Here is a 16,154-nt window from a genome sequence, read left to right as displayed (position 1 = left end):
TACTTTCTTATTTATTTGAAGGGAAAAAAACAAATATGAATTTGCAAACCCTGTTTCACAAGTCCTCTCTGTTTTTTAATGAAGAATAAATAGTAGCTATAGATAAAAGTAAAAACTGGGACCAAAAAGAGTAAAAAATCAAATTTTACAAACCACCAATAGTTTGACATTATTACATGTGTTATTTTATTTTACTTATTTGAGAAGAGAGAGCACAAGCAGGGGGAGTAGCAAAGGAAGAAGGAGAAACAGGATTCCCAAAGATCAGGGAGCCTGATCTGGGGCTAAATCTCAGGACATTGAGATCCTGACTTGAGCCAAAAGCAGCTGCTTAACTGACTGAGCCACCCAGATGCCCCTAAAAGATATATATATATATTTTTAAAGATTTTATTTATTTGACAGACAGAGATCACAAGTAGGCAGAGAAGCAGGCAGAGAGAGGAGCAAGCAGGCTCCCCGCTGAGCAGAGAGGAGCAAGCAGGCTCCCCGCTGAGCAGACAGCCCGATGCAGGCCTCGATCTCAGTACTCTGGGATCATAATCTGAGCCGAAGGCTTTTAACCCACTGAGCCACCCAGGTGCCCCTCCAAAGCATATTTTTTAAAAACCTTCTATAAAGAACATTTTTTTGTTTTTATTTCACTAAGAATAAATAACAATTTTCACCAGATAAAACACACTAAAGATATCTGAGTATTTCTAAAATACAATCAAATAATTTTCAGAAGTTATTAATGAATATGGCTTCATCCAGAGCAGGCAGGATCCAAATATATGATGAAATAATCTATAAAACATTCAAATTAAAAATCTGAAGGAATCCATGTGTAGGTCGGACCTTTTGTATTAGCAAAATGACAATTTGGAAAAGTAATAAAATTACCTAACAGCTTTCAAAAGGTAAGAAGTAGCATATCTTACAATACAGTGACAAAAAACCCCTAAGTATAATTGCCCTTTAAGTCTGAATATAAATATGAAATGTTAATATGAAGGCTAAACGTATTAAGACACTAAAACGTTTAAAAGAATATCATGAGCACTTTATATAAGGGGGATTTTAAAAGTTCTCTTCTGCTTTATGTCATCCTGGACACTTGATGTGTCTATAGCTTAATTTCTTTAAAAGCAAAATAGCATCTGCCTTTTAGAGTTACTATTAAGATAAAATAAGGATATATATGAGAAAGTACTCTGAAAATGTAAAAAAAAAAACCTAAAACCAAATGCAAGATAGTATATAATAATCATTACTACAATGGTAATGATTGTGCTATGCTTTTAATATTGAGACCTTTATCAAAACTTCCCTGTTTCAGATTTTCCATTTTACAACTAAGAGGTATAAAAGACCAGGAGACAAAGATGATTGATGGGTTGAAAAATCAGTCCTAAAACTTAAAGAACAATATGTAACTAAAGAAATAAAGCCTCCTAATATACATACACAGAGAAAGAAAGAGAGAGAGTCATTAAAAAGCGTATTTTCCTGAATTAAAAACAAAAGTATCTTGGGCGCCTGGGTGGCTCAGTGGGTTGAGCCGCTGCCTTCGGCTCAGGTCATGATCTCAGGGTCCTGGGATCGAGTCCCGCATCGGGCTCTCTGCTCAGCAGGGAGCCTGCTTCCTCCTCTCTCTCTCTGCCTGCCTCTCTGACTACTTGTAATCTCTCTCTGTCAAATAAATAAATAAAATCCTTAAAAAAAAAAAAATTTAAAAACAAAAGTATCTTGAGATAAAGTAGAAAAGTAAAAATAATCTTCACTATAATTTAGTGCTGGTATTGATAATCTATTGATCTATTGATAATGTACGATCATCTCTCTATCCTTAAACTTTTAAAACTAAAATGTATTCCTATCTGCCTGAGTAGTATGGATTTTCCATTATGAGGGGACAAAATATATGATAAATGGATGATCTTTTAATCCATTTCTTAGTCCTTATATGAATCAAGTATTTTGCACATTTATCTTCTTCTAGTTCTATTTTTCTATTTTGGTTTCATAGATTTTAAACAAATTCTAATTAATTTCCACTCTATCTATCCACACATAAAATACATACACAAATTTCTTAAATAGTTTCTGAAAACTGGATTGGCAACTTTTTTTTAAATGCAACACCTTTCTACATGTTAACTTACCTGTTTCTTTAGAGCTCCTAACTGTAAATGAATCTAGGTCTACTGATTTCGGTCTAAGTGGTAACTGTTCAGAATCTAGCTTTGGTTTTGATACCGGCTCAGTTTCAAATTTTGATGAATTGGTAGAAACTTCCCCATTAATCCTGAAATGAGAAAATCAAACATATGGAGAAATCACTTATATGTGAATCATAACCATTTTTTAACATTGTGAATTAATGGCACTGAAGATGTTATAGCACAGTAAGTTTTCTGTTTCACAAAATTATTTCCATAATCATAAACCTCCACAATAAGACTAATCACAATAAAATCAGAAATGTAAAAACAGCCTACTAGGTGTATATTCATACCTAGTATGAATATAAATCATTTAACAGACAGTCACTACAGTCTACAGAAAAAATAAGAAAAATAAATACTTCAAAAATTATTTTGACATTTAGAAAAGCAGTATAGCCACTTATGTCAAAGGCAGGTAACCCAGGTAACCAATAAACTAAATTAGCTAAGTTACCTAAATTAAAATGACCTAATTTAAAATTAGGTAAAACTTACTTGGCTATAGGAGGTGGCGGAGGGACTGGTTTTTCAGGTCGCTTTGGATATATTGTTCCAGGAGATCTCAATAAATTATTGGCTTTGGTGGGTGGAGTAGGCTTCTTTGGTGGGACTTGAGGAGCGGCTGGTTTAGAAGGTTTCTGTTCCAGTATTGATTTTTCATCTGGTTATTTAAAAATATTTAATAAGTCATTAACAATCAAAATTATTTAGGTTTTTCTACTTCTTAGAGCTAACATCAGACTGAAAATGTGTAAAACAGAGCCATTATTGTTTGTGTTCACTTTAAAGTTGTAATTTAATAAGTTTAAATATCTAAAATAAAGCTTACTTTGGTGGGAAGGAGGATCACAATAAGCTTCTGAGCAACAAATAATGCCCAGTTCTTATTGTCTTCCCAGCATTCTTTGTTTTTACGGGTGGTAAACTACTCAAATATAATCACTTAAGATTTTTCTCTAAGCATAGGAGAGTATAAGTGTTATCTATACCTAAATCCAGACCACTTTCTGAGACTGATGTATAGTAAACTTGTGACATTTAACATACATATTTAAAAATAATCACAATGACAAAGAAAAATATCAAATGTTAAGAAAAACAGGCTAATCTGACTAGTCACAGATGAGAAAATTACAGGCCTGTATTTATAATCCTCACAATTGTACTAGGAATATATTAACACAATTTCATTTTTTCCAGTTTATTAACACCATTAATAATTCTATCAACTAGATAAGAAAATATGCTGGAAATAAACAATGGAACGATTTTAAGCCATGTTAATAAAAACAATTTTATCACCAAAAAGGTATGGTACTATATACAATGACATACTTGGCTCCTGATCTTTCAAGAACTAAGATGAAATATTAAAACACACACATGTGACTCTTAAACACAAGCGAGCAAACTGGTGGTTGCCAGAGGGGAAGTGGGTAGAAGAATGGGCGAAACGGATTTTTTTTAATTGACAAAGGTGCACACATACTAGATATTTATGATAATAGCAGTCAGCAAAAATGTATCTAACACATATATATGCAAAAATACCCTCAAGTGCAATACTGAATAATTTTCAAAACTTACCAGGTCTTTGTAAAAAATGTCTAGCACAGGACCACAAATAATTTCATGAGATTTCATATCTATCAGAAACTGGTGGCTATGAATCTTGAACAAACACTGCAAGCCCTAGGTAAACCCCTGGTTCAAAATAGTTAATTTACTCTAACAACAATGAAAGTACAAATTACCATTGTTTCCATTTAATCATTTATGTATAGCTTCCTTGAATCATTTGAAAATATAGCTTAGTCTACTAAAACCATGGTCATCATGTTGTACAAAAATCCACTTTCATATGGCCTCAAAGTAAACAATGCATCATATAATTACATCATAATTATACCACCTAATTCTAACTATAAGCCAATAGAGCCATCTGTATCATTTATAATAGCCAACAAAACTTAAATCTCTAAAAAATGTTTCTTTAAGAAAGATGTTTTATATAAAATATCAGGGAAAATAATGAAGGTTAAACAGAAGTTCACTGATTAACTGAACATACTTCTTTACAGAGGTATAACTAAAAGCTTAAAATCAATTCAACTCTGCAGTTTATTTTAAAATAAAAAAACACAATTAAATATCCATGGGAATCAAAGATGATCAAACTAAGATTCATCATTTCTGGTACAGCCATGACTAAATCAACAATAGTATGCTGATTTATTATATATGATGACAATGTATTTGGGTACTAGGTTTTATTTACCTTTATTGAGGTGATATTTACCTAACAATTTAAAGTGAACAATTCACTGCCACTTGGTAAATTCACAATGCTCTGCAACCAGCACCTTTATCAAGTTCCAAAACTCTTTCAATACCCCAAAAGAAGAGTCTGAGTCTCATTACTCCCCATGTTCCCCACTACCCATCTCCCGGCAACCACCAACCTGCCTTCTGTCTCTACAGATTTAGGTATTCTGGGCATGTCATATACATGGACTCACACTGCGTAACATTCTTTGTCTGGCTCAATTCACTATAGCATAATGTTTTCAAGGTTCATTCTCAACGTAGCATGTATCATTATTTCATTCTTTTTTGTGATTAAGTAACATCCACCGTATGTATATAGCACAACTCATTCATCTGTTGACGGGAATCTGGGTTTTTTCACCTTCTTGGCTATTAGGAACAATGCTGTTATAAACATCTGCATACGAATATTTGTTTGAATATGTTTCCCATTCTTTGGGGTATATATTTAGGATCACACAGTAATTCTATGTTTAACTTTCTGAGGAAGTACCACAGTTTTTCATAGCAGCTATAATATTTTACATTCTCATCAGTAGAATATGAGCAGTCCATTTGCTCTAAATCCTTGTCAATGCCTGTTATTTTTCATTTTTATTATTATCATAGCCATCCTAGAGAGAATGAAGCAACTCAGTGTGGTTTTGGTTTGTATTTCCCTAATAAAGAATAATACTAAACATCTTGTCATGCGCTCATTAGCCTTTTGCTGATCTTCTTTAGAGAAATATCTACTTCAATCCTTTGCCCATTTCTGGACTGCCCTTTTGCTGCTGAGTAGTAATTACTCTTTATAGATCAGAATACTAAACCCGTTATATATTCCTGATACTGGATATAGGATTTGCAAATATTTCCTTCCATTCTGTGGTATATCTTTTTACTTTCTTCATAATGTCCTTTGGTGCACATAATTTTTAATTTTAATGAATTACAATTTAACCATTTCTTTCTTTTGTTATCTGAACTTTTGGTGTCATAGATCTAAGAATCCACTGCCAAACCCAAGGCCATGAAGATTTAGCCCTATGTTCTCTTCTAAGAGTTTGAGTTTTATGCCTCTTATATTTAGGTGAATGATCTACTTTCAGTCAAGTTTTATATATGGCATGAGGTAAGGGTTCAACTTCATTCTTTTGTATGTGAGTATCCAACTGTGCACAGAATTTTAGTTTAGCTAGAAATTCAACAAAACCAAGAGGAAATTTAAAGAAAAAACTCCTTGTTAGTTTTTCAAATGCCCAAAGGAAGAAATATGTAAGGTATGTAAGTTATAACTTAAGATAGAGAAAAGAATTATGGTAAGGGTATGGAGAAAATTTTTTACTGAAAGCAGCTAAAATACATGGCAGCTAACAAAATACAGCAAAATAACTAAAATATGCCCTATCTTATTTACTACAGAATATAAAAATATATTACACTAAACTAAATGTTAATCAATTCATCCATTTGTTAATACAGATGAGATCAGTTCCCCACTGCATGAATAAAAGTAGAAAAACAATTTTCAAAAAATCAAAAACGGAAATACTGTGTGATCTAATAATCCCACTACTAGGTATTTACCCAAAGAAAACAAAAACAATAATTTTAAAAGATCTATGAGTCCTATATTTATCACTGAATTATTTATAATAGCCAAGATACAGAAACAACCACCTAAGTGTCCATCAAAAGACAAATGAATATGGAAGACTGGAGGGGGACTGTATACAGACAGAAACACATAAACACACAGGAACATCATACAACTATAAAAAAGGATAAGATCAAGCCATCTGAGATAACATGCATGAATCTAGAGAGTATTATGCTTAGTGAAATAAGTCAGACTGAGAAAGACAAGTACCTTATGATTTCACTCCTAAGTGGAATTTAAAGTAACAACTGAATAAACAAAAAGCAGAATCAAACCTATAAATACAGAGAACAAAATGATGGCTGCAAAGAGAGGAGGGGTATGGGGGGATGAGCAAAATGTGAGAAGATGATTGGGAGACACAGGCTTCCAGTTATAGAGCGGATAAGTTACAGAAATGAAAAACACAGCATTAGGAATATAGTGAATGATATTGCTAGAGTGAAGTATAGAAAAAGATGATAGCTACACATGTGATTACAGCATAATATATAAACTTGCTGAATCACTATGTTGTACGCTAAAACTAATGCAACATCAGGTGTGTCAACTATACTCCAATTATTCAAAAAAATAGAAAAGTAAAACAATTATACTGGCACCAAAGCATGAATGGGCTCTGAGACCATAAATTCAGACTGAAAAATCAAATCCATTCTTTATCAAAGGTTACTCAAAGATGTGTTAGAGAAAAACACAGTACTATCCAAAATCCAAAATGTAGCTTTTTTTTTTTTTTTGAGAGAGCGAGCGAGCGCACACTCGAGCAGGTGTGGTATAAGAAACGACAAAGAGTAGGAGAGAGACAATCTCAAGCAGGATCCATCCACATCCAGCACGGAGTCTGACGTGGGACTCAACCTCATGACCCTGAGATCATGACCTGAGGAGAAATCAAGAGCTGGATGCTTAACCAACTCATCTACCCAGGTGCCCCACCAATGTTTTTTAATTGAATCTATTTTCCTAACATTTTTAGAAAACAAGGACAAAAGAAATCTACCCATATTAATCTCACTGAAATAACCTAAACTCAAGTATAATAAACTTTCAGAACCATTAAGTACAAAGCTTAAGAAACTGTCATCACATGAATACACATGAATAACCACCCTCAGGCCAAGAACTGAACATTAGCCACAATAAGTTATCATCATACCCGTTCCCAATTACTACCCAACTGCTCCTACCCAAAGGTGTCTTCTAACATTATAGATCACTTTTGCACATTTAAAGTTTACATCAATAAAATCCTAAGATTCATGTTGTTGCATACTATTTTACTTGGTATGTGAATATACTTTATTTATCCATTCAACTGTGAATGGACATTTGTGTTGTTTCCAAGTAAGAGCCAATAAAAATAATGCTATGATAAACTTTATCTGAATCTCTGGCACACACACAGAGCACATTTCTGCTGGATATTTAACTAGGAGTGCCAGCACTGGGTAATGCTGTATAAATCACATTCAACTTAAATTCTCCAGATTAGATGTTAACAATTTGCATTCCCACCAACAGTGTATAGGAGTTCTCCTAATATGAATCCTCACCAACATTTGGTATTGTTACTCTCCTTTTCAAAATTTCACCCATTTTGGTGAGAATCTTACTTTCCTTTAAAATGTATTTCCTTGAGGAGTAATGAAATTGAGTAACTTCATAGTTTGATGAAGTATCTATTCAACACTCTTAGCTGCATTTTAGCAAGCTTTTTCTTACTAATCTGTAGAAATTCTTTGTATGTTCTGAATATAAGTACTTTGTCATTTATACGTGTTGTAAAAAATCATTTCCTACTCTGTGACATACTTATCCCCCACATGGTATCTGTAAAAGGCATTCCTTTTACACTCTATATTGAGTGCATGGAGTAGTTTTCTTTGTATATATCCAGGCAGTGCTCCATATTATTTATTGATTCTGTGGCTTTTTGCTTTGCATCATTTTTGGAAGACTAGAAAGCATTATATCTTCAAATATGTTTTCCAGTCCCTTTTCTCTCCTCCCCATCTGGATCTTCAATTACATGTATGTTAAATCTTTCACTGTATTCAATGTCTCTTAAGAACTTTTTTCCCCCCACTGTTAAGCTTTAATTCAGGAATTTTTCTTTTGAAAATACCACCACATATACCCATACATATATATCATATATAGTTGACCTTGAACATGTTTGACCAGTCCAAGCCTACCTATATAGATTTATTTAATACAGGAATGTACTTCTTCTTTCTTAACATTCTTACTTTCTTTCATTTTCTCTGTACCTTACTTTATTGTAAAAATACAGTATATAATGCAAAAGATGTGTAGTCAACTGTTTATGTTATCAGTAAGACTTCTGGTGAACAGTAGACTATTGGTTAAGTTTTTGGTGAGTCAGAAGTTATATGGGAGGGGCACATGGATGGCTCAGTTGGTTAAGCATCAGACTCTTGATTTCCGCTCAGATCATGATCTCAGGGTTGTGGGATCAAGTCCTACCTCAGGCACTCAGCACAGAGTTAGTTTGTCCATCTCCCTCTGCTCCTCTTTCTGTTTGCATGCTCTCTCTCTACCCAATATATAAATAAAACCTTTAAGAAAATTTATGAGGCAATATTTGACTGTGAGGTCGGTCAGCACCCCAATCCCTACATTGCTGAAGGTCAACCATATATTTTATAGTTATACAAATTCATTTACACTTGCATTCACATTGCTTTTACATGCTTCTAGTTATGCCAAAATTATCAATCACATCTTTTAATATTCTAAACGTATATTAAGCATAGTTACTTTAGAGCTTGTGTCTGGTATTTCAAATATCTAAAACACCTGTGGACCAGGTTCTATTTTCTGTTGTTGGTGGTTTCTAGTCATGTATTATATGCCCAAGTATGTCTGGTTATTGTTCTATGAGACATGAGACATTTATATGAAAACATACAGAGATAATTTAAAACTCTAAGGTATGTCCTCTGCTCCAGGGACTAAAGGTTTACTTTGCTTCAGGCAGTCAGGCTAAGGTGCAGTAAAATCCCATTATCACCTTCTTAATCAGACTGAGACAATTACCAGTTGGGCTTTGGTGCTTCTGAAAGCTAGTTCTACGGCCATTTCACACTTCCTATCAAAGAAGTCTCTTTGGAACTCAACTCAAAGTCCAGGAGTTTACTACAGTAACTCCTTTTTTTCGGGCTCTAAATTTTGTCTCTCAAACCCTAAATTATAATTAAAGTTCTTTTCCTAGGCTAAGCTACCACTTTCAGAATTGGCAAATGCCTCAAAAGGAAACACAGGCCCAAATGACAGGCTTACTTTATGGGGCTCCCCTCCTCTACTGGATCTGGACCCTGTAATTTCTCGTACCCTTCACACCTCTTCAATATTTAGTATATATGTGTATATTTCATACAACCTTTGCAGTTGTTCTCACTCAGATCATTCTCTGCCTGCCTGTACAGTCACTCATCAATCTTCTTCAGGAGTTCCAGTTCATCTAACAACTTCTTAAATGTGCACTGATTCTAAGACTTCAAGCTAACCTCTCTTCCTATTCTCATTTTAAGCAATCTTCTTGAACAACATTACACATATCCATACATTTAACAGCTGAGTTCCAAGAGAGAATCTTATAAATAAATGCTTAACACAAACTCTCAGCCAAGATTCATCCCGTATTTCCAATATTCGTATCAAATTCCATGTCAAAAGCTGAACTTATACATATTTTCCCCCAGAAACTGTCTTTATTTTATAATTCATACCTCTTTTCCCCATCCTTACAACCCTTGGGATTTAATTAGTCAGTAAGATGTACTAATATAAAACCTAAGCCACCCTCCTTATAGTAGAGCCTAATTATATGTCAACAGCTCTAGCTGGTAATGTAGTCGATTAACTCAAATCTATGCTACCTTCATATGATTATAACAAGTTAGTAAGTGCTCAACATTCTTTTTTTAAGACTTACAGGTCTTGAATTGAACATGTACCCAAAATTGGTCCAAGAAACTGAAAAGGACTTAAATTCCACAGATGTGGAGAGATATTCCTCTCTTTCCTATTAAATAGACAAGATATCAAATTGCCCTGATTGTCAGAGGTAGCATCCTTGTGATCTGAAGAAAAACCAACCTGAAGACAAGGTAGACACTAATGGAGAGAGATATAATCCAGGTCCAAAATGAAATTATTTGGTGGAGGGTCACATGACTCCTACCTCTAGACTTCCAGTTATATGACACTGTTCCCCTATTGTTTCAGTTTGAGTAAAGATTTTCTATTTTCTATTCTTTGCTCTTGAAAACATTCCAATCCTTTTTACCCATACCACCACCACATGTATTCAAACAGCAAGCGCACAGTTTCAGAAAAACATACCTGAACATGTCACACCAGTTTTTTAAAGCTTTCCAATTACGTAATAATTATGTTATAGGGTATACCTTATGCATTATATACTTACTTTGCAAGAAACTATAGCACTAATGCTGAATAAAATTCACACACACACACACACACACGCAAATGGACCTTTCACCCCATGAGGTTTAATCAAATGTAGGAGAAAGTAAATATACACAAAATATCTAAACTAATCTGTGACAATACTGAGAATTATCTACTTTTAGAGTACTAAAAGGCTATGTCAAGGAGGTGACATTAGCTGGACTTTTCAACCTAGAATCTGAAAAATGAGAAGGAATCTCATATAAAAAGATTCTGAGAGGGGTGCCTGGGTGGCTCAGTCAGTTAAGCGGCTGCCTTCGGCTTAGGTCATGATCCCAGGGTCCTGCGATTGAGCCCTGCACTGGGCTCCCTGCTCAGTGGAAAGCCTGCCTCTCCCTCTCCCTCTGCCTGCCACTCTACCTACTTGTGCTCGCTCTCTCTCTCTCTGTCAAATAAATAAATAAAATCTTTAAATAAAAAAAATTCTGAGAGGAGTGTAAGACAAAGATGGAATTCCAAGGAAAGGATATTATACCATGTAAATGGGAGGGAAAAAAACTCATTCTATGAACATTATAGAGTGGGTGACCCTACTACACAAAATCAACAAGTAAAGTATGGAATATATTAGAGAACTCAACGGAGGGCCAGATCCCTCAAAACCTAGTAGGCTAAGCTAAAGCTAATGTGGTCAGAAAAGTCTTCTTTTGAGACTCTACTATACTATAAGCTAGAGGTTTTTTTTTTCCCAAATGCAACAGGAAGTATTCAAACCCAGTAATAAGTTCATGTCCCATGAGTCATAATACGACTAAAACATTTATATGAAACATGCACATACACACTTTATTTACATAATATAAATTCTGAAACCCTTATCACTACTTTAAATCTTTTTTGGAACAGGGCAAGATATAACCAAATAGTTAAATGCAAGTTCTTGCCATAGCACTGAAAGGCCTTTTATCAATCACACAAGTGATTCTTTTTTTGTCTTCAGATTAGAATCCCATGGAGAGCTTAAAAAATACAACCTGAGTTCTACCCTATAAAAACTCTGGAAGTGGATCCTTGGCATCAGTGTATTTTTTAAAGTTACCCAGGTAATCCTGATATGCCACTAAGACTGGAAACAACTGTACCAAGCTACCCTTCTAGCTTGATTTCTCACAATTCCTCTAGTTACCTATAGCTATTTCCTGAATGCGTTATGCTTTCTCTCATTCTTTTCACATTCTCTTTCTGTGGTCAGGAATCACTTTCTCTTTTCTAGTCAACACATTATGCTTATTTTCTAAGTCTCTGAATAGTTACAATCTCCTCATTATCGTGCATATTAACCTGTCAACTAGAAACTGTCAGAATATCACTTGAAACAGGAAGAAAACAAACAGAAAAAAATTTAATCTTCCTAGTGACTGGCAGAAGCCAGCTGCCTAACATATACATACTGATTTTGCATAGTTTTTTTTTTCTTTCCTCCAAATTTTGAGACTGAATGATTTTGCATACTGTTAATACATGTTTAACATCTGATTAAAAATCTGTTTCATGTGTGGGTTAAGTATAATAAAGAAAATGTGCTACTCCTTAAGAGGTCAAGATTATTTTTAGGTTCAAACTGGAAGGATTTTTTGTAGAACATTAGAGATAAGTACTATTTCCTTTTTGGTAAGCATACTAAATATATAATATAATAGCGTCCTGCCACAGTTCTCAACTAAGAGTTTATGTACTACAGATTGTATCACAGATGAAAAGGCATTGTAGTTCAGTACCTCAATAACTACCATGAAAGGAGTCTTAAACACAAAGATCTTGATTTTAATTCCACACTAAACTGTACTATACCAAAGTTCCACAGCATATAATTTAAAAAGATATTTTCAATACTGATTTCCAAATCACTCCATAATATGAAGCCCTATCCATAGCCAACATTGAACTGGAAAATCTACAACTTTTTATTACATTTCAATTTCATTAAATTATTACTCTGCATTCCTTTTATTGGCTCATAGGAAGAAGAGAACCCTCCTAAGCAAAGACATAAAGAAGACAAGACCTCAAGACTTCCATTTCGGGCAATAGTTGAATCGCATAACAAAACCTATGTTGCCAGCTTAGAATTCAATGTAAGGTAAAATTATCTCTCAAGAATGAGGAGAAAAGGGTGCACCTGGGTGGCTCAGGGGGTTAAAGTCTCTGCCTTCGGTTCAGGTCATGATCCCAGGGTCACAGGATGGAGCCCCACGTCGGGCTCTAGCCCCACATCGCTCTCTGCTCAGCAGGAAGCCTGCTTCCTCTCTCTCTCTCTGCCTGCCTCTCTGCCTATTTGTGATCTCTGTCTGTCAAATAAATAAATAAGATCTTAAAAAAAAAAAAATGAGGAGAAAACTATTTATTTCAAATGAACAAAACTAGATCCTCCATTAAAGGAAATTATTTTAAAAATTATATATAGCTTATATATATATATGATTTTATATAATAGTTCATAAGTTATAGTTTATATAAATGATTTTATATATATGTACATATATATACGCATACATACATACAGACATGGGTAGAAAGTATGAAATGCAAACAAAGTAAGTACAAACAAAGCAGCAATGAGTATGAACAAATCCAAACACTGAAAGGGAATCAGCAGCATGCAGATGATGGTTAAGCCACGAGCCTTTATATATATGGCTAAGCAATGAAGAATAAGACAACAAAAGATCCAACTCTGAAAGTCCTTATTCTTAGTTCAGTTCAGTAACTGAACAAATGAATTAATGATGCTATTGGACCTTTGTGTGGTAACCAACAGCAGTCACACAACCTTCTGTGAGAGACAAAATCTTACATAGTCAATAAAGTGTAACTTTTTCAAGGAGATAGGGTACAATTCATAATTCATTTTGCTGGGTTGAAAGTCCCAGTGATCAGCCAACTAGACCCTCAAAATCTGTAGTCTCCTGTATTAGCAGTGAATTCCTAGCATGTGAATACATTCTCCTACCAACAGTAACTTGTCCCCCTTTAATGCCAGACACAGAGACAGGAAAACCTCAAGAGGAACATCCACCAGCCCAACTCTCCCTTCCCATTCTGCTAATTACAAAACAATAATGCCATTATTAACATATTGGTGCTCAGTTCCTGCCTGGAGTTGTATACCATGTGGTTCTGCTTATGAATCAACTGAAAATTAAGAAAAATTCTGTCCTTTACACCTGCAGATATAGAAACTGAAAAAAAAAGTTCCTCAAGCAAATGAATACAGATTCACTGCCTCTATTAGTAGAAGTGTTAAACCAACCTGGGCTTTAGCAGCCATTCCTATGGATACTGGGATCACAAGGGAGAACATGTACATTAAGGTAACCATTTAAATGATTTTATAAGCCTAAGAGCTTCACTTACATTCTCTCCTACACGTCTCTCTGTCTGGCACTCCAAAGTATCAGTTGCTCCCTTCTTTTCATACATACTCCATAGCAAGAATACAAGTCCCTGAGAGTGAAGTGGGCTACTGAAAGCTATGTCCAAGAAACTTTTAACAAAAAGCAAGAGAAAAACTTGGGCTCCAAAGTGTTGGTGTTTTTCTTCTTATGAAGCACGCTATGGCCACCATTCAGGTACCTCCAAGAAAATAGGGGGCAGGAGACTACTAAGCAGGTTTGAGAAAATAAAAACTACATGGTGGCCTGAGGCAGGGAATAAGCAGTCACAATTTATTCTTAAGATTTGAAAAGTATCCCTTGAGATGATGGGGAGTCACTGAAGAGTCAAAGGTAGTAGGGTAATCAGGTTCACGTTTTCCTAAGATTTTTGTATTTATTTTCCAGAGAGAGAAAGCATGCACACACAAGCAGGGGGAGTGGCAGACAGAGGGAGGTTCCCTGCTGAGCATGAAGCCCAATGTGGGCCTCCACCCTAGAACCTTGGGATTATGGCCTGAGCCAAGGCAGTCACTTAACTGACTGAGCTACTCAGGTGTCCCAGGTTCATGCTTTCTAGTAGCTCCTTTTTCCTCTCTGCTCAAGACAGCAGAGATTTTTAAAGTGTATCTTCTGTAGAATTAAGATCCTAACAGAGATAAAAGTCATGGACAGACATACTGGTAGAATATACTGACCTCAACGTCTGTTGAGGGTGGAAAAAGGGTAGAACTTTGTGTTTAATTTTATTCAAAAAGACAGACTTTAATGCACACCAATTTTTAACGCTCAGACTGATACTAGTTATCTCTCCCAATGCACATCTCCAAAGCTTACTAGGCAAAGCACTGACATTTTTTCTATTCCTTGAACCAGATTTAGGCATGTCAGGTTAATAAGAACATTTTGAAAACATTAAGAATTGTTTCCCTCATTTTACATTTGTCCTATCTCACTAATTTAAAAATTCTTATATTTGCATACAAACTTTGACACCAACACATAGTATAGTTTTTTTAAAAAGTTTTAAAATCTTCCCAATGAAGAGTTTTGGTGTTATTGACAAGATTTTAAAAAAAGAAAAAAAAATAAGTATTTTATATTTACTTACAGATTTGCCATTTCTGGCATTCTTTATCAGTTTCTACTTATCCAAACGCCCATAGAACATCATTTCCCTTCAGCCAAAAAGTATTTCCTTTAACATTTTCCGTGCAGTATATACAGGTGTGCTGACAAGTTCTCTCAGATTTTGTCTGAAAGCTTTTATTTTGCCTACATTTCCTGAAACGTATTTTGCTAAGTAGAAAATTCAAGGTTGAGAATTATTTTCATTCAGACTTTATGCTTTTCTTTTTATCACAGCTTTTCACTGAACAGGTTATGATGTTCCTTTAGATGGTTTCTTTTGTTTCTCCTGCTTTGAGTTCACTGAGCTGCTTGGATCTTTGGGCTTACAGTTTAAGCAAGTCTTAAGATTTTTCAACTATTATTTCTTCAAGTATTTTTTTCTGCCCCACTCTCTCTCCATTTGTTCAGGGACTCCAATTACACATAAATAAAATTACTCAACAGGGCATGTGGGTGGCTCAGTTGATTAAGTGTCCAACTCTTTACCTCAGCTCAGGTCTTGGTCTCAGGATTATGAGCTGAGGCCCTACATTGGGCTCCATGTTGAGTATGGAACTTACTTTAAAAAACAAAACAAAACTATGTGATATTGTCATCAAGTTATTGATGCTCGATTCATTTTTTTCTAAGGCTTTTTTTTTTTTTTCTTAAGTAGGCTCCACACCCAACATGGGCTTGAACTCATGATGCTGAGTTCAAGAGTTGCGTGCTCTACTGACTGAACCAGCCAGCTGCCCCTCTAGTTCATTTTAGATAGTTTCTATTGCTGTCGTCTTCCAGTTCACTAAATATTTCATCTGTAGTATCCAGTAAACTGATAATTCCACACAATGTTTTTCATTTCTGATACTGTATTAACTCATCTGCCTAAGTTCAATGTGGGTCTTTTTATATTTTCCATTTCTTTCACCATCAGTCTTGCATTGTCTTTTACTTTCTTGAACACAAGGAATATAATTTTAATAGCTGTTT

General features: G+C 34.8%; 1 protein-coding gene across 1 annotated transcript in view; it reads right to left on the bottom strand.

Annotated features, from left to right (window-relative positions):
- Positions 1 to 16,154, bottom strand: part of CD2AP (CD2 associated protein) — a 136,817-nt gene that overhangs the window by 20,432 nt on the left and 100,231 nt on the right. The window contains exons 12-13 of the mRNA XM_032340205.1: positions 2,706 to 2,871; positions 2,148 to 2,290 (exon numbers count right to left, since the gene is read on the bottom strand). Of these exons, the coding sequence (XP_032196096.1) occupies positions 2,148 to 2,290; positions 2,706 to 2,871 (309 nt within the window). The remainder of the gene's footprint in view (positions 1 to 2,147; positions 2,291 to 2,705; positions 2,872 to 16,154) is intronic.

Source organism: Mustela erminea, chromosome 4 (genome assembly GCF_009829155.1).
Source record: "Mustela erminea isolate mMusErm1 chromosome 4, mMusErm1.Pri, whole genome shotgun sequence".
Lineage (NCBI taxonomy): Eukaryota > Metazoa > Chordata > Mammalia > Carnivora > Mustelidae > Mustela > Mustela erminea.
The sequence above is the reverse complement of the archived record's forward strand: the minus strand, read 5'-3'. Positions and strand labels throughout refer to the sequence as shown.